We start from the raw sequence: 26649 nt of genomic DNA on the forward strand, positions 1-26649 counted from the left end.
GTGGGATTTAATCTGTTTTTATCTTCTTTCTGTTAGAGCTCAATGACACTGTGATTTGTACCAACGACCATATGGAGGTTGTTATTCCCAGTGCTTTTTTCCTCAACAAAGTGCCTCCAGTTTATGTAAGTGAGCACCAAAAAAACTATTTTCTCTTTTTTTATTTCACTGATGTCCTAAATTATGTGCAGTGTGATTTTGATCAATTATTTATTCATTTTTTTGTTGTGTTTGTTTAGGTTTGGGATTTGCATTTAAATGATCCGGAGTGCCGTGGCGTTGAGGTCGGAGATGACTACGTTTTCAGCATTAAGACAAATCTCTCTGACTGTGGAACAATAATGGTATTCACCTTCTTTTGCATTAAAGTCTTTGCCAACTTTAGTCCGGCCATGTCTGCACTAGTCAAAGAGTCTAACTAATCAAATACTGCACGTGAACTCAGACATTTAGAACAACCCTTAACAAAGGATGAAGACAAATTACACTTGGTATCTCCATTATTGACGACATAAGATCCCCATCATAATAAATCAACTATTTTACGATGTCTACGGTTGCCGTGGGAACTGGGCCCCCCAATCAGGATCTTTTTCACTGCCAAAAAAACGGAGCTACTTCAGCCGATTTATTGCACTTTACATAACAGTAAAAGATAACTTGAATAAGACCAGACGATTTTTTTTCTGCTGTGACGTAAATGTGGACTGTGTTCAGACGGGTACTATGGAATTAGCTCATAGCAAGTACAATAAGATGGACAGAGAAAAGAGGCACATACTCTGAGCCCAGACAGAAAGGAGTGAAGTGAAAAGAAGGGGGGGTGGCGTGTATGTCAAGAAAGAAGGGCGGCGTTGTTCCTTTTCCCTACAACAACGCAGGACCTTATTCAAAGCAGCAAGGAAACCCTGAATGGCCCTGTGGTTCTAAATTATCAGGATTTACATGGAAATGATGATTATTTGTTGATGTTTACTGAATAGGAAGGCCATACATTATTGGCCAACTAGACTCCTGATTATTTCAATCCAGCCACTCGTGGATTTTGGGAAACGTGTAAATCCCTACTCCAGCACACGAGTGGCCTTGAGTTGCTCGTCTGGAATGCATGACGTTTTTTCTTTTAAAGCAAGCAAAAGGTTAACACAGCTTTCAACAGGGAGGAAATCTCCCAGTGCTCCACCTCAGCAGTTTTACAAGTTTTTTTTGCATACGCCGCTGAGAAAAGTAAGCCGGCTCTGGATTAGATGGCTGTTGCTAGAGGAGAAGAATGCCATAGCTGTCAATCATGCTTTCACCTTGAAAACTTTTGAAACCTGCCGTCAACAGAAGAAATGATGGAATTGTTTGGTTTAAAGGTCAGCCATTTTTATGGAAACATGACAGCGTCCTCGGTCAGGTTTCAACATTTGTGAGACAGAGGGCCTTCATGTTGCCCAGTTATAAGTGCAGGTGCCAGTGGGGATCTGTTGTGGCGTATTGAAGACCTGTTGCTCGCTGCAGAGACCCGTCAGTGGTGCTCATAGGGGGGGGCTTGTGTTTACAAAGAGGTAGTAAAAGATGTCTCAAATGTTAGAGCTCAAGGAAAGTCATCCTCCATCTGCACTCAGCAGGAGACCAGACGAACCTTGGACACAATCTTTTCTTCGTCCACTTTTTACATTTTCACCTAGGTCAGCTGCAAACAGTTTAATATTGAGCAGTATCACTCACATTTACATTGTGTGAAAGGATGATAATAGCAACTATTTTAATAATCAATCATTTAACTTGTTTTACAAGCACAACTTTTGATGGTTCTGGGTTTGCAAAAGTGAGTATTTGCTACTTTTCTTGGTCCTACAATGTGGTTAACTTTATATTTTGGGTTTTTGAACTGTTGGTTAAACAAAACAAGACATTTATTGATACTATCTTGGGCTATCTTTTTTACTTTTTATCTGATGGTTTATAGACCAAAGACTAATTAATTAATCAAGAAAAATAACTGGCAGATTAATTACTAATGAAAATAGTTATTAGTTGCAGCCGTTAGGTCATGTACTGCTGTCCTTGCACAGTGCCAAGTCAGTACTGTCAGTCAACCATCTCTTTAGCCTTTGAATGCTGAAGCACTGACACAATTAGTCAAATCAATCATTTGGTCTGTTGAGAACATTAATCAGCAGATGTTTCATTTAATAATTTGGATTAGTTTCTAACAGCTTATCTTCCTGGGGTCCTTTTGATAATTGAATAATTGTCATTAAAAATCATTTTTCAAGCAATTATACCAAACATTCTCCAGATATGAGGTTTTGCTGCTATTTTATGTATTATACGAAAGGAAAATAGTGCTCTAACAATTTACATAAATCAAATGAATAATAACTTAAACAAAGCAATAATCAGCAAGTTAATCAATAATAATGTTTCATTATAGTTGCATACAGTTATAGGAATTTAAAAGAGTGGAAAGACTTTGCTGTTTAATGTTTGGCCCATGTAGATGAGTGTAGGTCAGTGTGTCACCACCAGGATTGTTGAGCTGCCGGAGGTTTTGATTGACTTAATTAAATGAAAAATGCAAGAAGAGACGCCCTCATGATACAAGAAACCTGCTCTCTTCCAGCTCCCTTTCACTTAACACTTCTGCAGTTGTTCACACACAAATTAGCTGAGTGGAAATCTATTCCTGTTCTGGCAAAGAAAAATACTGTTGCAGAAATGTTTTGCACTCAGATAATAAAATGTGTCTAACTTGACTTTATTTAATCTTCTCTCCTCAGGCCTCAGATGATACACACATCATGTTCATAAACACCATACACAACAACGATTCGGAAGTTATAACGAGGAACTATATCAACATAACATTTGTGTGTCGCTACCCGCTCAACTACCTGGTGCAACAACCCAACGGTGAAAACATGATCAGAGTTGACGTCAGGTAAGTGTTTAGTTTAAATTTAACCGACTCCTGAATGTTTTTTTATTATTTGTTTTTAACATGTGGCGTCTTTAATCCTGTTTATCTACAGAACCATCACTTTGAACACAGAGGATGGGAACTTTTCCGTGTCGATGTTACTGTACAAAGACGCAGCGTTTGAGGACAGATGGACCACTGTGCCGTCACTGACGCTGGATGATAACATCTTTGTGAAAGTCTTCATGGTAAAATCACCCTGAGTGAAACTACAGAGTATTAAGATATTACATACTGATGATTGTGTACAATTTAGTCATGTAGGGCAGTATTTTCTGTTTTTGATGATATGCCATAAAGGATAAATGGTAGTAAAATGTAATAATAGTCCAGAGATTTTTTATTTTGAGCTTTGAAAAACACATTTAAGTGTTCTTACTATTGACAGCTATTTTTGGAGTAGATTAAGCATGTTGTTGCACAACATTAAGCAGTACTTTATGGATGCTCCTATCAATGGTAGAAATCTAACACTGGACCCATGACCAGATAGTAATTTGAGTGCTGCTCCTGTTCTCTCCTATGTCATTATAACCTCTTGGTACAGGCTACAGCTGTTGTTTACTTAATATGAATCATGAGTTTGTGGCCAAGCATGGAAGAGCAATAACCTTATGTAAAGAACGACTGTACTCTTTTTGTCTGACAGATACCGGCGCAACTGATGCTGCGTATGGACAGATGCTGGGCTACACCGACCAGCGACCCATACAGCAATATTCAGTACACCTTCATCCGAGACAGGTAGACCCTAGAACAGTTCAAATAAAAGCAGATTTCTTATGCAATTTGTGCAAATAGGGAAAAAAAGAAACATCTCATAGTGCAGCAAGACAGTTGCATAAACTGTCCTTTTCCATATGAACAAAATAGGTTGAGATACTTTGTATTTGTTATGTTGAAACCTGCTTACAACCGGCATGTGTGCTATTTCCACACACACACACACACACACACACACACACACACACACACACACACACACACACACACACACACACACACACACACACACACACACACACACACACACACACACACACACACACACACACACACACACACACACACACACCTCTAAGTCCTCTTACAGGCACACTGTTGAAATCTGAAATTAGAGAATTTGTTGCTCAGAGAGCTGGCCAGACACTCTCAGAGCCTGGTCATGTGACGCCTGTCTGAGAGGCCACGTGCATTTCAGTTCGACAGCTGTGCATGTCCTTGACAACCAGGCAGTATTTGGAACTGTAAGCAACAGCAGGGCAATGAAATGCACAATGATTTTTTAAATGCCAGAGGGAAAGTAAAATACAACTCTATCTCACACTGTGTTGAATCTCTTGGATAGTATTTTAATTATTTCTACTTGAAATATGTTCCTTGTCTCTATTTTTAAAGTACAGTATTTCATTCTCACTAACACCGGGCCTCCCTGACTTCTTTGTCTCCGTTCCCCGTAGCTGCCCCGTGTTGTCAAACGAACAGACCCTGAGTGTGCCAAAGAATGGCCAGGGCCCAGAGGCCACGTTCAGGATACAAATGTTCAAGTTTGTTGGCAGCTCTTACACCAACGTCTTCCTCCATTGCAACATCCAGATCTGCCACAACACCCCGGGGCTGTGTCAGCCTGTGAGTGAACTCGTGCAACACCCATTCCTCAAACTGGTAGTCAGAGGCCCGTTGAGACAAGTAGCCTGCTATATGTGCAGCTTATGTCCTTAATATAGACCCATTGGCCCAGAATTGTTTTTCAGCCATATGATCTTGAGTAGTTAAGCTGTCTTAATTTGTTATGTGCACTGCTTGACATACGGACCTGTTTCTCTGTTGGTTTACTCATATATTTGCCAAACAGAACTGTTCCAGTGAAGAAGAATTCATCAGGACACGCAGAGACATCCCTCTGTCCCATACGGTGTCTTATGGACCAATCAGACGACTACTCAACAGTGAACAGCCCAGTCCGAGTAGGTTTATTTCATCTCTGTATCTCATATGGATCTTAGAGCTTTAGCTATTAAATCTTCTAGATAAAAGTGTATCCAATTCATATAAAAAGTGTGGTTCCACCTGTGTCCTTTTCTCTGTAGATGCAGGCGGATTCCCTCACGTGGAGACTTTTGTCCTCGGAGGGCTGCTGGTCATCTTGCTGCTGATCTCAGGAGTGTTTGGGAGGCTGTGGTTTCGCTCCAGACGTTTCTACCCAGCGAGGGAGGCGCAGCTCACTCTGTCCAACATCCACCACATCTCAGAGGTGGCCTCATGAATCAGGGCATCACGGACCTTTTTGATCTAAGAAATGCACACACAAACACATAAACATGTAAAAAAATACAGACACACAGGTACAGGTGTGATTTATAATAATGATAATGATGAAAATCCTGCATGTTTCTTTTTATAGAATCTTTTTTTTTATGAATTGTAAGAAATCAACTTAATAAAAGGTCTCCCTCAAGTGTCATCTTGATTGTTATTTTTCCAGTGGTGAAAAAGGTTATACTCAAGTAGTCAAGCACCATTTTGAGGTACTTCACAAGTATTTCCATTTCATGCTACTTTGTACTTCCGCTTAACTACATTTCAGAGGGAAATATTGTTATTTTACTCCACTACAGTTATCAGACAGCTATAGTTACTATGTATTAAACTAAAACCTGAATCTGCAAAGCATTTGTTATGACCATAAAAAAAGGTGAATCATTATATTAAACCCCCCAACAGTATGAAATAGTTCAAATTAGCTCCGCCAGCAACAGGATTAAACTGCTGTTTACACAACAATACATAGTAAAAAAATAAAGATAATAATATAATACACTTTTACAGGGTGAAAAAGTGAGTACTTTCTGGTATTAACTAAGAAGTTATTTGGTTTTTAATACTTTAACTGCATTACTTTTACTTATGACAGGAGAATAGTATTTGGTTTTATTTTCACTTTTCTCACTGTCAAAAAATCCTGTTAAAAAGACCAAAAATAACTGTCTGTCTCAATACTTTTATATCCTCACCGTCTCTGCGTCACTTGTTTGTTTTTTCAAAAGGGAGTAAACAATGAATTTGTTGTGGATTATTTTAGCAGATTGATTACACGTGAACATGAATGAACATTTACATAACAGGACAAGAAATGTGGGATCAAAAAAAAATAATACACTGCCCATGTAATCCAGTGCAACAGTGGTATGTTTTTTTTATATTCTTTATTTTTTTGACAGTTATATTCAAAAACACACATCAGCCCAAGGGCAATTTTCTTTCTTCTGCTGTCAACCTTTTTCAAAATTGGGTAACTTTGTACATTTTGGGAGAGGTATAGTGTGTACATGTAGACAATAAGTACAGATTAAAAGAGAGAAAGTCAAAGGAAAAAAATAATAATAACATGTTAGGGGGTGACTTGAGAGAGAATGAAATAAAGGTCGACGAGGCTTGCTAAATTAAGGCAACATTACAGGGTCATTCATTCAGTACCTCCACAAAATCTTGTCTTAAGGGTTTTACATATCTCACCCACTTGTTCCATAATTGAATGAACACAGTTTTCTGAAGACGAAGGGAAAAAGTAATCCTTTCCATAACATAAATGTAATTTACTATATCTATCCACTCCCGTATCGTGGAGGGGGTTAGGAAGCAGCCAGTGAACAGTGGTATGTTTAATAGTTTTTTGGACAATAGCAGAGGAATATTCAATTCAAATCAATTCAGTTTATTTTGTATAGCCCAGAATCACAAATTACAAATTTGCCTCAGAGGGCTTTACAATCTGTGCACATGCGACATCCTCTGTCCTTCCCTCACATCGGCACAGGAAAAACTCCCCTAAAAAACCCCTTTAACAGGGAGAAAAAAGGAAGAAACCTATGGGAGAGCGACAGAGGAGGGATCCTTCTCCCAGGATGGACAGAATGCAATAGATGTCATGTGTACAGAATGAACAGCATAACAGAGATACAACACATTCAATGTATATGACATAAATGATTCATATAATCACAGTAGTAAGCAGAGTAACGAAGGAAAAAAACAATTAAGACTACTTATAATAACAGCAGCAATTATTATAGTAGAATTGTAATTATGAAAATATGTAAATATGCTTTATCATGCTTTGACTACACAGGCCATTTCCTTAGCACTTCATCAACCACTATGTTATCCTTTTATTACATTACATTACAGTCATTTAGCAGACGCTTTTATCCAAAGCGACTTACAGGAAGTTTATTCAACATAGGTATTCAAGAGAACTACTAGTCACCAGAAGTCATAAGTGCATCTCCTTTCTTAAACAAGCATCTTAAAGCATAAACCAGAGCAAAAGTATAGTGCAGAGGCAAATTACTACGAAATATAGTTATATATATATATATATATATATATACACACACACACACACACACACACACATACAGTGGGTACGGAAAGTATTCAGACCCCTTTAAATTTTTCACCCTTTGTTTCATTGCAGCCATTTGCTAAAATCGAAAAAGTTCATTTTTTTTTTTTTTCGCATTAATGTACACTCAGCAACCCATCTTGACAGAAAAAAACAGAAATGTAGAAATTTTTGCAAATTTATTAAAAAAGAAAAACTGAAATATCACATGGTCATAAGTATTCAGACCCTTTGCTCAGTATTGAGTAGAAGCACCCTTTTGAGCTAGTACAGCCATGAGTCTTCTTGGGAATGATGCAACAAGTTTCTCACACCTGGATTTGGGGATCCTCTGCCATTCTTCCTTGCAGATCCTCTCCAGTTCTGTCAGGTTGGATGGTGAACGTTGGTGGACAGCCATTTTCAGGTCTCTCCAGAGATGCTCAATTGGGTTTAGGTCAGGGCTCTGGCTGGGCCAGTCAAGAATGGTCACAGACTTGTTCCGAAGCCACTCCTTTGTTATTTTAGCTGTGTGCTTCGGGTCATTGTCTTGTTGGAAGGTGAACCTTCGGCCCAGTCTGAGGTCCTGAGCACTCTGGAGGAGGTTTTCTTCCAGGATATCTCTGTACTTGGCCGCATTCATCTTTCCTTCAATTGCAACCAGTCGTCCTGTCCCTGCAGCTGAAAAACACCCCCATAGCATGATGCTGCCACCACCATGTTTCACTGTTGGGATTGTATTGGGCAGGTGATGAGCAGTGCCTGGTTTTCTCCACACATACCGCTTAGAATTAACGCCAAAAAGTTCAATCTTGGTCTCATCAGACCAGAGAATCTTATTTCTCATAGTTTGGGAGTCCTCCATGTGTTTTTTGGCAAACTCTATGCGGGCTTTCATATGTCTTGCACTGAGGAGAGGCTTCCGTCGGGCCACTCTGCCATAAAGCCCCGACTGGTGGAGGGCTGCAGTGATAGTTGACTTTGTGGAACTTTCTCCCATCTCCCTACTGCATCTCTGGAGCTCAGCCACAGTGATCTTTGGGTTCTTCTTTACCTCTCTCACCAAGGCTCTTCTCCCACGATTGCTCAGTTTGGCTGGACGGCCAGGTCTAGGAAGAGTTCTGGTCATCCCATACTTCTTCCATTTAAGGATTATGGAGGCCACTGTGCTCTTAGGAACCTTGAGTGCTGCAGAAATTCTTTTGTAACCTTGGCCAGATCTGTGCCTTGCCACAATTCTGTCTCTGAGCTCCTTGGGCAGTTCCTTCGACCTCATGATTCTCATTTGTTCTGACATGCACTGTGAGCTGTAAGGTCTTATATAGACAGGTGTGTGCCTTTCCTAATCAAGTCCAATCAGTTTAATTAAACACAGCTGGACTCCAATGAAGGAGTAGAACCATCTCAAGGAGGATCAGAAGAAATGGACAGCATGTGAGTTAAATATGAGTGTCACAGCAAAGGGTCTGAATACTTATGACCATGTGATATTTCAGTTTTTCTTTTTTAATAAATTTGCAAAAATTTCTACATTTCTGTTTTTTTCTGTCAAGATGGGTTGCTGAGTGTACATTAATGCGGAAAAAAAAATGAACTTTTTCGATTTTAGCAAATGGCTGTAATGAAACAAAGAGTGAAAAATTTAAAGGGGTCTGAATACTTTCCGTACCCACTGTATATATACACATACATACATACATATATATATATATATACACACACTTTTATATAGTTTTATAAAAGTCATTCTAAATTGAATGGGTGCAGAGTCTGCACCCATAAATACCAGCACAGATCCATTTCACCAGTGATTAAATGTAAAACTGTCCTCGGGGTATTCCCCCCCTCTGTCTATTTCAGGGCCCCCTTTAATAGGTCAAAAAAAAACCTAATGACTCGTCCCTTTACGTGATGACGTAGCACGGCGACGTCGCACACCAGCAGGATCAACACACGCCGACTCAGAGCAGCAGCAGGACTCACAGCCGAGGAACCAGCCGCAGCCAGTTCACAGCAGCAGAAGAGTTGGGACACATTTAGTACATTTAAAAAAGGTTCATGTCACGTTGCTGATGACGACGGGACTTGTATAAGTACAGAAGGATCGATAAAAGACACCCGGAGAACCACGTGACTCGGGTAAGCAGCAGCTAACTAGCTAGCCGAGTGTGCTAACGAAGTTTAGCTGCTAATGCTAACTCTCTGGCCATGTTGTTGATGCTCTTTTGTTTCACTTCATAAAGTTTTGTTGACTTATGAACTCATCATGATGACAGTTTATTACAGTACATTAGAGCATGGTGGTGTTATTGATATACAGATTATAATAGTTTATAATGATTAGAGCCGGTTGTTTGTGTTTTTAGCTGTTTGCTAACTTGCTGGCTGTGCTTATGTAATTTAACCAGCTGTTGCTCACCATGGCTGCAAAGTCTTCAACAATACAGGAGGTGTCTTGTGGGGGATTATGGTGGAGGGCTTTAAATTACTGTTTGGTGGCCCTTTAGCCAGCATTCATCATCCTGCAAATCCCTTCACACCAGTAACATTACCAAATAAACCAGAGGCTGATGATTCAGAGGGATTTGATTTAACATTTAGTTTGCTGAAGATGTTGAAATTCACAAATCTGAAATTGACTGGCAGTTTTCAGAGCAGAAAGGTGAGGGGGTCAGGTTTGCCCTAAAGTTACCAGGAAACCTAAGAGGGGTGTTGTGAAAGATTAGTGAACAGACTTTATGTTTAGTAAACATGAGACTAAGTTACAGAGCAGTGAGAAGGCAGTGCACCTCGTGTGTTATGTCTGTTGCAATACTGTTTATGGGCTCAAGTAACAGCAGCATGCTTTGTTACAGCCGGCTGCTTCCTATTTAGGCTTTGTTGTTATGGCTTGTATTTAGTTTAAGACTTGCGAAATAAGTATTTTATTGTTTTGACCTTTCAGGGTTGAACTTTTTTTCCTGCCAGAACCAGTTGGGCAAGGAGCGACACAGTAAAGATAATGGAGGGCCTGCACCCCCACTGCCTCAAATGCTTCAACAGAAGATGCATGGTGAGACCAGAGGCCGACGTTTGCTGCAACCTCATCTGCTGTCCTCTTGTCTGCGGGGCAGTTTTTCACTCGTGCAAACTAGAGGAACACCGTCTGCTGTGTCCATATGAACGGCTGCCGTGCCTCAACAGCGTTTTTGGCTGCCCGTTCACCATTGCGAGGATCAGGATGGCACAGCACCTTGCGACGTGCCCGGCCAGTATAGTGTGCTGTACTATGGAGTGGAATCGCTGGCCCGTGAGCTACTCCGATCAGAAGTCCTATGAAAACTTGAGCAAAGACTTTGCCGAGGTGGAGCAGCTAGACATGGCCTTGGCTCTGCAGGATCAGAGGATGTTGTTGGAGTCCCTGAAGGTCACGACCACCGTGTCAAGGAATGGAGATAAGGAAGCAGCTGAAAGTGACAAAATGGCCACTGCATCAAGTCTACCAGAGACAGTGTTAGGTAATGGAACAGTTGAAATGGAAGAGGAGCCCTATAGTGGGGTGTACAGAGCCTCAGTGGATACGAGCAGAAGTTTAGCAGCGGCCTTGGACATCCTTGCTAATGCCAAGGATATTGAAGTAATTGTTGGGAATATAAATGGCGAAAAGACTGAGAAGAACGGAGCCCTCCACAATGGAGAAAATGGTGACAGTCGTGATGTTTATGTCGCGGAGGGTGTGAAGAATGTAGATATGCAGGAGAGCGACTCTGATTCAGAATGCGAGCTTGGAGCCGTAGGTGGAGTGGATTGCGCAGTCGGGACGGATGGAGAGGAAGATGCCATCAGCTGGGTGGAAGAAAACGATTTTGTGGAGTTGTTTTTTGAAGAGAAGGAAAACATAATCGAGGAGCCAATAAATGAGTCCAACCGCGTCTGGCCTGAGGTGCCTCAGAATTACGTGCCTGTTGTCGCACTGGAGCCTCCGGTGCTACAACAAGCACCAGTTCCACGTCCGATGCCATTCCTGCTGTCCGAACATGTGAGAAATAATTTCTTACAACAGTTACCCACTGAACTCAGGTATAGGTGTTTAGAGCGTAAACTACAGAATGTAGAAGTGCTCAGAGGAATAAGTATGTTTACATTTAATGGACGTCGGGCTCTGCTGTCAGACCCTTACTTGTTTCGAGCAAAGATGGAGGACAAGTCCGTAGACACATCGGACCTGGAAGTAGCAGATGACCCCATGGGGCTCCACGGCATCGATCTCATCACTGCGGCGTTGCTCTTTTGCCTCGGTGACTCTCCAGGAGGCAGAGGAATTTCTGACAGCAGGTTTGTCGATGGCTACCACATCGACTTCGGTACTCAGACGTTCTCCTTCCCTTCAGCCATTCTTGCGACCAACACAATGGTGGGAGACATCGCTTCGGCCTCAGCCTGCGATCACGCCAGCCCACAGCTCTCCAATCCGAGCCCCTTCCACACTCTCAGACTGGACCTGGTGCTCGAGTGTGTGGCCCGATACCAAACAAAGCAGCGCTCCATGTTCACGTTTGTTTGTGGGCAGCTGTTCCGGCGGGATGAGTTTTCGTCTCATTTCAAAAATGTTCACGGGGATATTCACGCCGGACTCAATGGCTGGATGGAGCAGCGCTGCCCCTTGGCCTACTACGGCTGCACCTTCTCCCAAAGACGATTTTGCCCGTCTGTACAGGGCTTCAGAATCATCCACGACAGGCACCTCGGCTCGTTTGGGGTGAAACCGGGTTTGCCCTTAAATGCTGGCGACAACCTCCCAAGTAGACCCTATCGCTTTGGCTCTCGGTGCGATCAACTCAGCAATCTCCCATTCGAAATACTGCAACATGTAGCAAGCTTCCTGGACAGCTTCAGCTTGTGCCAACTGTCCAGAGTGTCCCGCACCATGAGGGACGTGTGCGCTAGTCTGCTCCAGATGCGCGGCATGGTCGTCTTGCTGTGGGAGAAGAAACGGCGTGCTGATGGGTCTCCTTCATGGCAGATCACAGACAAGGTTGGTAGTTATTTGCAAATTTAAAAATAAGTTTGATAACTGTTTTCACTTGGATTCTTTAAAGGAACTATGGTACAACTGTACATTGTCACAGCATGAGAAGTCATTGACCCATTCTCTTTTGTTTGTCATTCAGGTGTGGCGATTCAGCACAGCCTTTGGCACAGTGAATGAGTGGAAGTTTGCCAACATCGCCAGCATGGCCGACCACCTCAAGAAGTGCAAGTTCAATAAGATTACTCGGCGGGAAGAGGCGATCCCTCTGCCCTGCATGTGCTTCACACGGGAGCTCACGAAAGAGGGAAGGTGTTTACGCTCAGTTCTCAAACCAGTAGCATAAGATGAAGGCATCTTTTGGACTTCTGAGACCATTACAACTGCAAATACACGTGTAGTTTCCTCCAGTGTTTACAGACATAAGTCTCTTCCAGCCTCAAAAACAAAACTCTTCCTAGTTGAACATTGTAAACTGTTGTTTGCCCTTTGCTTCACAGTGGAAATAATCTTCACTCCCCTAAATAAGGCAGAGCTAGTAGCAGGCTGATGTGTCCGATAGCAGAGGCTGTCGTGCTCCAGTCACAGATCAGGACTGTAAACAAGCAAAGTAAATGCTCGCCTTGTATCTTCCACTTTTATGGATTTATTAATAGCAGTGTACTGAAGTTTTACTCTTATCTACCCCGACATTGTATAAATAACCAGATGTTTTGATGTAGATTTGTTTTTTATATCAAGAAGTCAGTACTGTGCTACAATGGCGGTAAGAGTACAGCCTTAACTTATGATACACTTGATTTTCTAGTCATGAGGTTGTTCTGAACATCTCAGTGAGATTTACAGTTTACTGGTATCCTGCACGGTTTTTTATATCTTATCCTGATACCTAGAGTGACCACGTGTGTTCTGCTAACTGCTCGTAGAGTTCTACATTTTAAAGACTGACCAAACATCTGTGTTAGGCCACTTTACCGGACTGTCCTCACTGTGGGTGTTGATCATTTGTTCACCATCATCATGTTTGGTGTTTAAATGTAGTGTGGTTTGGCACGTTATAGCAGTAACAAAAGGCGGTCCATCTTCCCTTTTCTCTTATCTTGCCTCTGACTAATGGGCTGGCGTGTTAGTCAGATGAGCGATGAAGCAACACCATTCAACAGCCCCACAGCAAAACATTTTTAGCTGTGGTTGGCCTGTGGTTTGTCTGTTCTACCAGCTATGTTTAACCAGCAATTGTTAGTAGGTTTTATACAAAACAAAACAAATGTAGCAACATGATGAATGTACTCCATCAGTGACTGCGGTCAGCTCGGTTTGCCTCCCTCAGCGTCAGACCTCATAAAAACCCTGCAGGCCAGGTGTTAAGAAATTAAACGGGCACACGCTTCCCTCCAGAAATGAGCATCACTAATCGTGTTCATAGTCATTATTTATCATGGTTGTATGTTTTTCTCACTACATGTCCACTGTGTTCTAATGTCGTTGGCGTCTCAGGGTTATAGCATGAAGCTTTGTCGCGCAGCACATTATGTGTAGTCAACAGAACCAGCTGAGAACGACATGGAGACTTGTCAGCTGCTTGACTGTTGTGGGGGTCTTAGAGGACCTGACTGGTGTACCGCTCAGTATTCTAATAACATAACGGTGTGTGTTGCATTAATGGACGAACAAATTTACATGTTTGTCATCCATCAGCGTTGTGTTTATAACTGAGTAACTGAAAATAGCGTGTCACCAGAAATGCTGCGTGGACGTTCTATGAAGCGATCAGACTTGAACACCTTTTATATATTTTTTTTTGTTTGGATTTAGAAACGCGTTCTAACAAAACATGAACATGACATATTTTGCTCACTTATGTTAACATGTTTTGCAATGTGAATTGGAGATTGTTTGAAAATGTAACCGATTACTGCTAAGAAGAAAATGAATAATCCTTTGAAGGAATTTGTGTGATTTTGTTTTTTATATTTTTGAAGTTTGATGTAAAGCCCAAGTGACGACAGAGATAAGCTGTCTTTTTATTCTAATAAGTCCCGATCCATGTTTGGTTTTTTTACTTATTTTCTTGTACTGGTACTTTTATTTAGAAAAAAAAAAAACTATTTGCCACTGTAATGTTTAGATTTGTATTTGAATTATTGATTTGCACATGAAGGCATGTACTGTAAAATTTGAATTATAATGCTGAAAGGTTGTCTTTGCTAAAGTAGCCAGATTTTCACTCCCTCATGTTTTGCATGTGAGTTTAATGTCTTTGAACGATTGTTTCATCAGTTTAACTCCAAGCAGTTTTCATACAGATTATTCCTCAGGCACAGTGCATCGGTTTTAAACATCATAATAACTTTATAAAACTTGTGTCATAGTGAACCTCAGCCAGATCTGATCACATGCCCTCATTCTTCAGGTTTAGTGGATGGAGTTGAATGGATGACCTGAGAACTGAATTAATCTTTAGTTCTACTGAGGTTCATACAACAATAATAAAAAAAAATGCATTTCATCTGCAGAGCACCGCTTTTGTTGTTTTTTTAGGAATGCATTGCAGGCACTTTGTTTTCACTCCTGCTGAAGTGTGTTTTTCACTACAATATGCCAGCCTCATTTGTTTGACTTTTGGAGCATTTTAATAAAGAGGATCTCAGTTTTTAAATGTTGTTTGAGTTATTTTGTAAATAGATCAGCTGCTTCACAGTGCTTTGTTTTAACTTAACTCCCTAAAAGGTTTTACATCTGACAAAAGTGTTAACAGAGACAATTGTAGAAAGGGAGCTGTGCACACTTTCAAATATTTAAGTCGGGTACAAGATAAGAAATTTTATTAAAAAGTGAACAGTGAGTATTTGGGTTAAAGCTTGTAAAACTTTGACAGGAATGAATCAACCCTACTGTCTTCAACAGGCTAATGGCCAATGTGACCAAATGGGAGGTCATCAAATTCTGTTGCTCTAGCATCCAGCACTACCGTTAAGAACCTTGGAGTTATCTTTGACCAGGATCTGTCTTTTAACTCTTATATAACACAGATCTCAAGGACAGCCTTTTTTCATTTACGTAACATTGCGAAAATCAGGCAAATCCTGTCTCAAAGCAATGCAGAAAAACTAGTTCATGCATTTGTTACCTCTAGACTAGATTACTGTAACTCCTTATCAGGCTGCTCTAATAGGTCTCTTAGATCTTTACAGTTGATCCAGAATGCTGCAGCACGTGTTCTAACAAAAACTAAGAAAAGAGATCATATTACTCCAGTATTAGCTTCTCTGCACTGGCTCCCTGTTAAATCAAGAATAGAATTTAAAATTCTTTTACTTACCTACAAAGCTCTAACTGGCCAGGCACCGTCTTATCTTAAGGAACTTATAGTTCCATATTACCCAACTAGAGAGCTGCGCTCAATCAATGCAGGGTTACTTGTGGTTCCTAGAGTATATAAAAGTAGGATGGGAGCCAGAGCCTTCAGTTATCAGGCTCCTCTTCTGTGGAACCAGGTTCCAGTTTCAGTCCGGGGGGCCGACACACTCACCACTTTCAAGAGCAGGCTTAAGACCTTCCTTTTTGATAGCGCTTATAGTTAGGGCTGGTTCAGGTTCGCCTTGGTCCAGCCCCTAGATATGCTGCTATATGCCTAGACAGCCGGGGACTACCTAGGATACGCTGAGCTCCTCTCTCCTCTTCTCTCCCTCCATCTTTATGTATTAATCTCCTATTTATGCACATTACTGATTTTGCTTCTTCCCCGGAGTTCTTGTGCTTTCTCGCCTCGCAGGTTCCCAGGAATCGGGGTTATATTTGGACTGTCATCGTGCCACCTACTGAGGCCCTGCTGACACCCACTACTACTACCACTATCATTATTAGTCACATTACTATTATTATTGCCTGTACTATTACGCTTATTGACTTGCTTGTACCCTGGAGTCTTTGTGCTTTCTCGCTTCGCAGGCTTCTATAAATCGTGGCTGTACCTGGACCGTGGTCGTGCATCCTGCTACGGCCCTGCTGACACCGACTGCTACCACCATTATTATTACTAGTCACATTACTATTACCTGTACCATTAAGCATTTTAGCTTTACTTCCACCCTGAAGCCCTTTTGCTTTCTCGTTCTGCAGGTTTCCATGAATCGTGTGGTACCTGGACCGTAGTCGTGCCTCCTGCTGTGAGCCGACTGACACCCACTGCTACTTCGATTATTATTATTAATCACATTACTATCCCTATTTTCATAACTATAATTCTACTGTAATAATTGCTGCTGTTATTATAAGTAGTCTTATTATATGAATCATTTATGTCATATACATTGAATGTGTTGTATCTCTGTTATGCTGTTCATTCTGTACACATGACATCTATTGCATTCTGTCCATCCTGGGAGAAGGATCCCTCCTCTGTCGTTCTCCCATAGGTTTCTTCCTTTTTTCTCCCTGTTAAAGGGGTTTTTTAGGGGAGTTTTTCCTGTGCCGATGTGAGGGAAGGACAGAGGATGTCGCATGTGCACAGATTGTAAAGCCCTCTGAGGCAAATTTGTGATTCTGGGCTATACAAAATAAACTGAATTGAATTGAATTGTTAATAAAAACATCCATAAATACATAAACAATAAGACCATCCAGATATATAATAATATAATTGAAAACAGTTGCAAATTTCTTGCAAACGGTTTAAGTTGAAGTTTTAGAGTCTTTAATCTAATGTTCCCCTTATATTATAACTGTGCTGTGTATTATGAGTTCTACCTGTTTACAGCCAGAGGGCGCCAGATCCAAACAACGGAGGAGCAACATTCTGTGAAGACAGTCTCGTTAGTCAACACCCTCCACTGTGATAAATCAGCATGTGACTTGGTTTTGTCTCATTTTTATGTAAAAACACAGTGCATGGTAAATAAAGGCAAAATCTGTTTTTAAAGCAGAACATACAGATATATATTCACGTGTAATTGAGTGACACCAGAAAAGATTTTAAGTGTTAAAGGCCAATGTCCCTCTTATTAAGACCATCAAAGATTATATAAAAACATTTACTGCTTAAGAAAATCATCAATAAACACGTTGTTGCTGTTTTCTTGCGTTAGAAGTCCTGTCAGTCAACACGGGAGGGATGCATTCAAGTTGTGGTTGGACTACCGTTTTATTTACACTTGGACCAGATTATGCATTCAAATATTGATTTAACGCCGAGATATGCTACTAAGTGAATGAAGTGTGCTGTCTTTATTTACCCAAAAATCATAATTGCAAAGGGAAATAAAATGTCATAATCTTACCTGATATATCAGCGTCGTGGTGCGTCTCCTCTCGGTTTCTGAACCTCCGTTGATTAGTTAATTGTCTGCAGGTGTGTGTCAGTAAGATAATTAGCATGTCGCAATGTTTAAACACTAAGGAGCCTGGAAAATAGTCCCATGTTAACGTTATGGTGCTATATGTAAGGAGGGAGCGATATTTAATGTTAAATAAAACACTGAAATGAGGAATAACCTAAGCTTTCATCTGAGGTAAACATGTCAACACAGACCCAATAGCGGACAGAAGTAAGTGCTTAATACAGATGATGAACACAAATCGATTCAACCAGATATCATAACATTTATATTTCTTTATTTTTTTCTACACTTATAATACGTTTAAAACCTCATTTCTACCAGGAGTGGGGTTCGAACCCACGAGGACTACGTCCATTGGATCTTAAGTCCAACGCCTTAACCACTCGGCCATCCTGGTTCAAAATCATCCCTAACGTCTCCCTAAATAATAAAGACAGTTGTCAGAGCAACAGGTAGGTTCATCTGAGTCATTTTATGAAGTCACGCTGCCCACCACTAACCACACAGCGGTGCTGAGGAAGTGCCATTCAACACAGAGCAAAGGATGAGCAGTTATTCTGAAAACACCCACTGATGTGTCAGTACATGTAGGTCACAGTACGGAGACTGAAGATGGCCTCTAAGCTCCAGTCTACTTACTGTTTGTAACTGGGAATCCCCCGGTGGATGATGGACTGCCACACGCAGGAACATTTTAATTGTGCTATCAGTACACTCAAACAATGAGATAGGTCCGGCTGTGCAAACAGAGGGTACCCTGACCGGATTACTTTCCCATTCTCTATCTAGTGTTTGCTCTACCTGAGCAAACACTCATGTACACATTCATTCTGTTGCTCTTTTTGTCAATCTGAGAACAACCTGCTTCATATTGCAAATCTGATTGACTGAGAAAAAAAAGAAATCAGTGAAGCTTGAGGAAAGCAAGGGCTTGTTAGATGACCCAGTTTAATCTCTGAAAAAGTGGAGGCATTACAAATAGAGTTGTCTTTCATGTGAAGCAACAGATCTTGAGAAAACCAACGCCCCGGCCTATAAGGCGGTGATAACTATACATGGGGGTGGCCGACATGTCGTTGCACAATCCACTCAAATCTATCTTGCATCCACAGCTAACCACAACCAGAAGCTGTGAGTTTCTTAAGGGCTCGTTAAGCAATGGCTGTTATAAGAAATAGACCTACTTACAGTTCCAGTAAACAGAGTAGCTTCATTTAGTCTGTGAAAACTGGTCTATTTATATTTAATCACATTACTTAAATATCTCATATAAATTACAAAATTCTGCAAATTGCTGAAAATTGAAGAACAAAGCTGGGGGTTGTGCATTAAATTAAGGGTGTCTTTACAGTAATCATGCAAACATTATTTTCAGTAGCTATGAGGAAATGTAACACCCATAACTCATCGTAGATTTGCATACGGTTATGTGGTGTGAAATGTTGGCCTTTTCTCAGAAGAGCTCAAACTATTGGCGACAAGAGTGTGAAATTTGGACAGGCCTACTACTTAACAATGCTTCATTTGAGTTTAATAAATTAAAAAAAAGCAATTTATTACAACCATTGTTGCACAGGAAGCTGATTTGAATCTAACCTTGATTAGTCTTGTGACATCGAGAAGTAAAAATAACACTGTTGTGTGGTCTCAATTGCAGCATGGGCAGCAGCAACAAAAGAGTTTCTTGCATGGATTGTTTTTCTTGTATACCAACGCCTGTTTGATATGAACGGTTGCCTTGGCGACGTAGTCCTGGGTCGCCCCTACGTTCGCTTCTATGTTGTCCAGCATGCAGCCCTGCTCCTCCACCAGCTGCGCCATCTGGGAGAAGAGCTCGTGAATGTCCCTGATGCGGCCCTCCAGCTCCAGCAGCTCCTTGTGCCGGGTCTCCATCTCGTTGAGCGCCGACCTGGCAGTCCTCCCCTCCAGGAGGAGGTTATCCGAGAAGACGTTCCACTTGCCCGTCTCGATCATCTCGTCGATCTGCTCCCTGCTCACCTCCTTGCCCATGATCTCCGCCTGCCTCTGGATGCGAGTCTTGCAGTTCTCCCTCTGCACCATCTCCGCCTCGTTGTACTCGGATATGGCGTTGTGGAAGGCGGAGGTTAAGGACACACACTGTGAACGCACCATGCGAGCCACGGCGGACGCAGGCCCGTGCTCCTCCTCCAGCTCTTTGCTCAGCTTCCTCAGCTTCTCCAGCCGGGCGTAGATGGCCTCCCCTCTGGCCTTGATGTCCCGGCCGAGGGCGTTGGAGTCCCGTTTGATGCTGCTGAACCTGCGGACGGACGTGAGGAACCTGGTGTTCTGCTTCCCGAGGCGCTTCACGTCCAGTTTGAGCAGCTCCATCTCCTTCCTCATCACCTGGGCCTCTTTGTAGATGTTGTCCATCACGTCCTCTCCCTCAAACACGATGGCCTGTTGCTCCACTTCCTCATCCTCAGCGCTGTGGTCGGGGTTCTCAGCGGGCCTGTACTCCTCTCCTGTGGGCTTGACCAGCTCACACAGTCGGTCCCTCATCTTGCCTGCAAGAGGAGTCAGGAGCCTTTACTGACCTTTAGACATGAGATAAAATAGACATTTTGGGTAAATCTGTTTATTCTCATACCTGTGCGTTACATACAAACCAGCTAGTTAGCTTAGCATAAAGACTGTAAACAGAGAGAAACGGCTCTGTCTAAAGGTAACACAATCCACCTAGCAGCTCCCCTAAAGCTCATAAATGAACATATGATAACTTATTTGTTTAATCTGAACAAAAACAAAGTGTAAACATAACAAACAGGGTGTCATGTGTGTTGCCAGGCAGCCAGTGGAGACCCCAGCAAGTTACTGGTCCCAACAACAGTGGAGCACATAACCCCTCCATAAAACAAGAATAATTCATACAAAGATTAATACAAATTTGTCTAGTAGAACTTTGTATTTACTCCTGTCCTATACCTTCTCTCATGACCCCTCAGAATTAATTTTTTGACCCATTTGAGGGCCCCGAACCCCAGTTTGGGAACCAAACTGGATTAAACTAACTGTAAAGTAGCTATAAACTAGCTCCATCTTCTGCCAGCTACACATTATAATGCTGTTTTCACAATGATGCGTCAATATTATAGAGTAATCATTCATAGTCTCCATTTTTCTGCAAATAAGTACATATACTCGTTATACTTTAAGTACAGTCTGCTTACAAAAAATACATCCGTACTTCTACTGATATTATACATGCAGGACTTTTACTTGTAATGTCTTGGGGTACTTCTACAGTGTTGTACTGGTAGTTTTACTTATGTAAAATATCTGAATACTTCCTCCACCACTAGCTTTATCCTTTTTAATTGAAAATATTCAACCCCTCCTTCCCGTACTAGATGTTGAAAGATGTCATGTTGCATTTAGAGAAATCTTATTGACCAGAAGAGAAAGAGATGAGAATTCTAGGAACATTTGGACACCTTCATATCATTTTTATAATTCAATTCAATTCAATTCAATTCAATTCAATTCAATTCAATTCAATTCAATTCAATTCAATTCAATTCAATTCAATTCAATTCAATTCAAATAAGTAATTTATCTGAATTTAAATTGTTATTCCTGTAGTTTATTATTTAATCTTTTAAACATATTGTTTTGTGTTGTGTGGACTTGTTTAGGACACTTTTTTGTATAAAAATAGGAAAAAAATCAATCAAGACAATGTTATTCTTACATTTCAACAAGCATTATTATCAATAATTATTTAAGATGTATTGCTGAAGACACACATGATAGCATCTGTTTAAACTCAAGAGGAAACTGATGGTTACTTCCTCAGCTGTGACGCTTCCATCAGCGTCGACTCAAGACTCAGTTATTTCTTTTATCGAGACAAACTGTTACTTTAGTGTAATGTAAAATAAATGTTTGATAAAAAGCAAATAGACCACATTAATACAACCTTGAAGCATCTTTGATGAAAATAACAATGAAAAAAAAAACTCGACAACAACAGCAAGCGGTTATATGTATGCGCCTGAAGCAGTTATGGCTCTATGAATGGAATAATTGAGTGTTTATACCTCAACAATAATACAATACAGAGTACAAATACCTTGTTGCGGTATCCTCCACCGGTCCTACACTTCTTCAACTCGCTGAAACAGAAGAGGCGACCACGGAAACACTCATTTCCTCTTTTTTCTCTCCGTTATATGGTTCAATTTCAACATGTAGAGGAATGAACTAACCCCCAGGCTCCTCGCAGTCACACAAACATTACTCACTGACACACTTACAGTCTGCAGCAGGTGCCAACACGGAAGATTACGCCCTCACACACACACACACCACACACACAACACACACACACACACACACACACACACACACACACACACACACACACACACACACACACACACACACACACACACACACACATCTAACACCAGGAAGGAGGCGACCATCGCTTTCTTCTCATGGTTATAATGAATATCAAAGCGTTGAGCCTTTTAATACTTTTTAAACTTGTTTGAGGAACAATTTACCTTATTATTCTGACATAAACAGCATAAAACCGCAGGGGACAAAATAGTCTCCCCACAAGTTCAATAGCTGTAAGTAAAAGTAACATAATACATTATAATACAATATTAAGGATGTATCATCAGCAAAGTGTACTTTAAATATTAAAAAAGTAAACATAATGCTGAAAAATGACCCATGCAAGTGTTTTACTATTATATATTATAGCTACTGATGCATTTACAGTACCAGTCAAAAGTTTGGACACACCTTCTCATTCAATGATTTTTTCTTTATTTTTATTTTTATTTTTTCCTACATTGTAGATTAATATTGAAGACATCCAAACTATGAAGGAACACATATGGAATTATGTGGTAAACAAACAAATGCTCAACAAACCAGAATATGTTTTATATTTTAGATTCTTCAAAGCAGTTGAATGAGAAGGTGTGTCCAAACTTTTGACTGGTACTGTACGTGTGAGCAGAGTTACATACTGTGGGGCGGTTTCATATTTAAAAGTGCATCACATTTTATCAGTTTATCATATGTTTTGTAGGTAAAAATCTTTAATAACAAAGTAACTTAAGCTGTCAAATAATTGTACTGGAATAAAAAGTACTAAATATTTGCCTCTGAATTGTTGTGGAGGATAAAGTATAAAGTAGTAGTAGCAGTAGTGTTTTATTCAGCCATCATCCACAATACAATAAATATAACCTTTATACAATCTTGTATACAATATGAGTAGAAGGCATAGGCAGAAGCATAATGCTTATATAACCCTATCCTACATTCTTATCAATTAAGTAACCCTCAAGAAAATAATATACACACATATATATATATATACAAAGAAAAGAAAACTTTACTAAAGTAACATGAAAGGAAACACAAGTTGAGTCCAAGTACATTAGATTTGTACATAAATACATTATTTGAGTGAGTTTATATTCCCCCACTGGTTTTTTGACCTTCCGTCACATGACCTTCATCAGCAGATGGAGCCTCAGTTGTCATGGTTACTTTCTTTTTAGCAATTTTTAAATATCCAGTCTCACTGCTATTTGTGAAATAGTTTTGTGTTCAGGGACATGAATTGCAGTTTTTATTTTTAGTCACTTGTCATGACTTTTTTCTCGTGAGGACTTAGGTTTAGGCAACAAAACCACTTTGTTAAGTTAATGAAAAACAACATGGTTGGGCTTAGGGTTAGGCAAGAAATCAACAAACTCTTAGGTTAAGGCACAACAAGATATCGAACACCGGTCTCCAGGTTGCTTCGCCCTGACTAGTGTTTTTTGGAAATGATTGACTGTTGCTTAGTCACTTATTACAGTTATTTGTGTCTCCTCCACGAATAACACTCCTAATTGACTCTCCGTTGGCTTAATTTTTGTTCTGAGCGACACGAAAAAAAAAAGACAATTTGTGTCTCTGGACACTAACCAATAGATTAAATTTCGTCCCTATTTGACGAACGTCCATGATCCTGGGCTGTAATATCACACCCATAGCTTCTAACACCCTGGAACCAGTGTTATTCAGTAAGAGTCTCATGATACAATGATCAAAAGCTCCAGAACAGCTACTAAATGGAGCTAGTGGTGAGATTGTCAATATCAAAACAGATTTTTTTAAGGAACAGATCATTTTATAGCAATGTTCCTTTAGTTTGTGGTGCAGCTTTCACCACATGGACCAGAGGAGCCACTGACCCTCAAGACATCAAACTTTTAATACATGGAAAGCAGCAACAGAACATCTTCTTGAAGGGGTTGTTTCTATCATAAGCCACCGCTCTGTCCAGGTGGACCACGGCATCCTGAACGCTCACTTCCGTATTTTGTGCGTTTTTCTGGATGTTGTCGACGATCGCCACCTGCTCCTCTGTGAGCAAAGCCACGTCCAGAAACAGCTCCTGGATCCCCTGGATCCTCGTCTCCAGCTCCAGCAGCTCCTCTCGTCGGCTCTCGATCTGCAGGAAGGCCGAGCGAGCCGTTTTGCCCTCCACCTGGGCGCCGAACACGCTCCACTCGCCGCTCTCCATCATCTCCTCCAGCTCCTCCGCGCTGAGCTCCCTGTCCACCACCTCCATCTGCCTCTGGATCTGCCGTTTGCAGGCCTCCCTGTGGCTCATCTCGGTGTCGTTGTAGCTGCACATCACCTCCCGCAGGGTGCCGCTGAGACACTGGTACTGTGTTCGAGCAACGCGGGCTTCCGGGTCGGAGCCGCCACGCTGAGCCTCCAGTTCTCTGCTGAGAGCATTCATCATGTGCAGCCGCTGCAGCACCGCCTCTCCTCTGCGTTTGACATCCGCCCCGATTGCATTGGAGTCTCTTTTTGTTGCCAGAGGGTACGAGGTCTTGTTTAAGGCCTGGTAGTTCACATCTTTCAGCTCCATGACGTCGCTCTGGATCTGCTGGATCTCCAGACGTATCCGTTGGGCCTCCTGCAGGACCTCGTCCAGGTCCGGGACAGGATGTGATGATGCTGCTGCCTCATGATCTGACAAATTGTCCAGCTCCACCGTGCTGAAACCCTCAGAGTCAGTCTGCACCTGATGGAGGTGACTAAGCTGGTCTCTCATGGCTGAACGGAAAAATGACACAACACAAAAAGACTTAGATGTATTCACGTGGATGCGAGAATCTCTCCATCTTCTTTGTAAACTAGAGCAGTGATTCCCAGGGTCATCATTTATGTTTAAAAGGAAAACACTAAAATAATATACAAACTAAAACACAGACATAAAAAAACAAGGAGTGACACAACAAACAAGCTTCTACTTGTTCTTGTGTTGAATGTTTCCTGAGCACGACTGAATACGTTTAACAGACTTGGACTCAGTCAGGCACAAACCAATCAAAAGCTTTTGTAATCAATATGTGAAGCAGCTGGGAGCATTTTCTACTTCTTCAGTATCGTGCAATCTTAGATGACTGCATGTGATCGGGCAGGACATTTAATCTCCTTTAAAGACTTACCAAACAAGTTTTAAAAGCAGAAAAGTACTAAAGTATTTCAGCATGTGTGTAATCTGCTTTTAAGTAATGGAGATACTTATTATTTTAACAAAAAGCAGTCATGAACCAGCGGCACAAGTCTGGTTTGTTGATTTGTACAATAATTTAATGTATGTTTTTCATTATTTTCAAAACACTTTTCCACAAGAGTCAGTGTAAAGAGGCCTCGATTCAACATTTTCTTATCTGAACTGTATTTTCAGTTCCGATTTTCTAACATTTAAAATGCCATCTCAGGCTAGCCTTTCAAATATTGAATATGTGAACTCATAATAAGAGAATAAACATACCTTACTCTTATGGGAGTTTGTGCAGTTTGCGGTCTCTTCAGGCTGATCATAGAAAGTATAGTGCAGCCCAATAAGCAGCGTGACTGTTAAGAGAGAATGATTTAAAATAAATGTCATCCATCATCGCTTATACACCTGTTTGAGAGGAGATGTTTTTAGAAACAAAACTTTCTGCATTCCTGTTGTCTCACATGGAGGCATGCAGTGACGTACAGAAAGGTGAAGCCAAGCCTCTTTAGGATACATTATAAAGATAATGACTGATATATTTTGTGTTTACATTCTTTTATATTCTCAATGCATCTGTCACCTTAGAGAACTTTTTGTTTTTGCTATTTATCTTTCACGTCTAATAAGGCCATGAAGGGTCGTGAAAAGAGACGAATGTTAAGCTCAATATCTCTAACAAGCAAATAAAAGCAGATATGTGAGATATTATCAAGGACAGAAGTCACACTCAAAGCAGAAGAAGAGTAAAGAGGAAGTATTTCAGATCAGCTATCTTTTAAAGGGGGTGGGACTGAAGTGTTCATATGATAACTAGTGATGAAGTCTTGCAGTAGCACAAGCTTTCGGTTTCATGAAATGTAATCTCACCTAAGTTCTCGTTGTTGTACAACTCGCTGTGAAACCACCAACTGTCAGGTGACTATAAGTCATTCAGCCAGAGAAAAAGAAGTGTATTTAAAGAAGATCTATTTTTCAGTTGATGCGTAGGAAGCTGTGTCATTTCCACAGCCAGCAGTGGTTTGTATGTGATTAGGACTTTCCAACGGCCCTCCAATGAGTTTGAGTCACTGTGGCTTTGTGTTTTTGGCAAAGTTGACGCATCACTCAGCTGTGGTTGTTCACTCTTTCAGCGTCTGAAACTTGGTTCTGAGGGAACAAAATACTCCATGAATGAGGCTGAAATATCCCTTTAAACACAACGTAAAGTCCTTCTGTTTCATTTGTCCCCCTCTTGTGGGAATCAACTCAAGACATGGCCTGATAGAATTATCTGATTGCTACTTTTCCACAGAGGAAAAAGCTTTTATAGATATATTCTTGTTATATTCTTCTCGAACTGCAACACTAAACTTAGTTAAAGTTATTTTGTTAAATCACCAAATTATACAATGCTTTTAT

General features: G+C 40.9%; 4 protein-coding genes and 1 non-coding gene across 7 annotated transcripts; 2 read left to right on the plus strand and 3 right to left on the minus strand.

The window, feature by feature from the left end:
- The first annotated feature begins 2958 nt into the window (after positions 1-2958).
- On the plus strand, positions 2959-5256 carry si:dkeyp-110a12.4 (uromodulin). Its single transcript, XM_054614339.1, has 4 exons — positions 2959-3156; positions 3618-3712; positions 4429-4597; positions 4824-5256. Exons 1-4 carry the CDS (start codon positions 3064-3066, stop codon positions 4980-4982), a joined length of 516 nt encoding a protein of 171 aa, XP_054470314.1. The 5' UTR covers positions 2959-3063; the 3' UTR covers positions 4983-5256.
- A 4054-nt stretch (positions 5257-9310) lies between these two features.
- Positions 9311-15011, plus strand: fbxo30a (F-box protein 30a). Of its 2 annotated transcripts, none has more exons than XM_054614337.1 (3): positions 9311-9491; positions 10297-12366; positions 12503-15011. In XM_054614337.1, the coding sequence occupies exons 2-3, from the start codon at positions 10354-10356 to the stop codon at positions 12704-12706; spliced, it is 2217 nt and encodes a 738-aa protein (XP_054470312.1). In that variant the 5' UTR covers positions 9311-9491; positions 10297-10353; the 3' UTR covers positions 12707-15011. The 2 variants fall into 2 exon arrangements, with proteins under 2 accessions (XP_054470312.1, XP_054470313.1); XM_054614338.1 differs by having other exon boundaries at positions 10320-12366.
- Positions 15012-18014: 3003 nt separating this feature from the next.
- trnal-uaa (transfer RNA leucine (anticodon UAA)) lies at positions 18015-18096 on the minus strand. Its single transcript has one exon. It is a non-coding gene; the product is annotated as a tRNA-Leu (tRNA).
- stx11a (syntaxin 11a) lies at positions 18058-21953 on the minus strand. Of its 2 annotated transcripts, none has more exons than XM_054614042.1 (2): positions 21790-21953; positions 18058-20224 (listed from the first exon to the last, which is right to left on the minus strand). In XM_054614042.1, exon 2 carries the CDS (start codon positions 20217-20219, stop codon positions 19347-19349), a length of 873 nt encoding a protein of 290 aa, XP_054470017.1. In that variant the 5' UTR covers positions 20220-20224; positions 21790-21953; the 3' UTR covers positions 18058-19346. The 2 variants fall into 2 exon arrangements, with proteins under 2 accessions (XP_054470017.1, XP_054470016.1); XM_054614041.1 differs by having other exon boundaries at positions 18058-20254.
- Positions 21954-23925: 1972 nt separating this feature from the next.
- Positions 23926-24795, minus strand: LOC129103704 (syntaxin-11-like). Its single transcript, XM_054614290.1, has one exon. It carries the CDS (start codon positions 24793-24795, stop codon positions 23926-23928), a length of 870 nt encoding a protein of 289 aa, XP_054470265.1.
- Between the last annotated feature and the right edge of the window lie 1854 nt (positions 24796-26649).

This window comes from Anoplopoma fimbria, chromosome 15, assembly GCF_027596085.1.
Source record: "Anoplopoma fimbria isolate UVic2021 breed Golden Eagle Sablefish chromosome 15, Afim_UVic_2022, whole genome shotgun sequence".
In the NCBI taxonomy this organism is placed as follows: Eukaryota; Metazoa; Chordata; class Actinopteri; order Perciformes; family Anoplopomatidae; genus Anoplopoma; species Anoplopoma fimbria.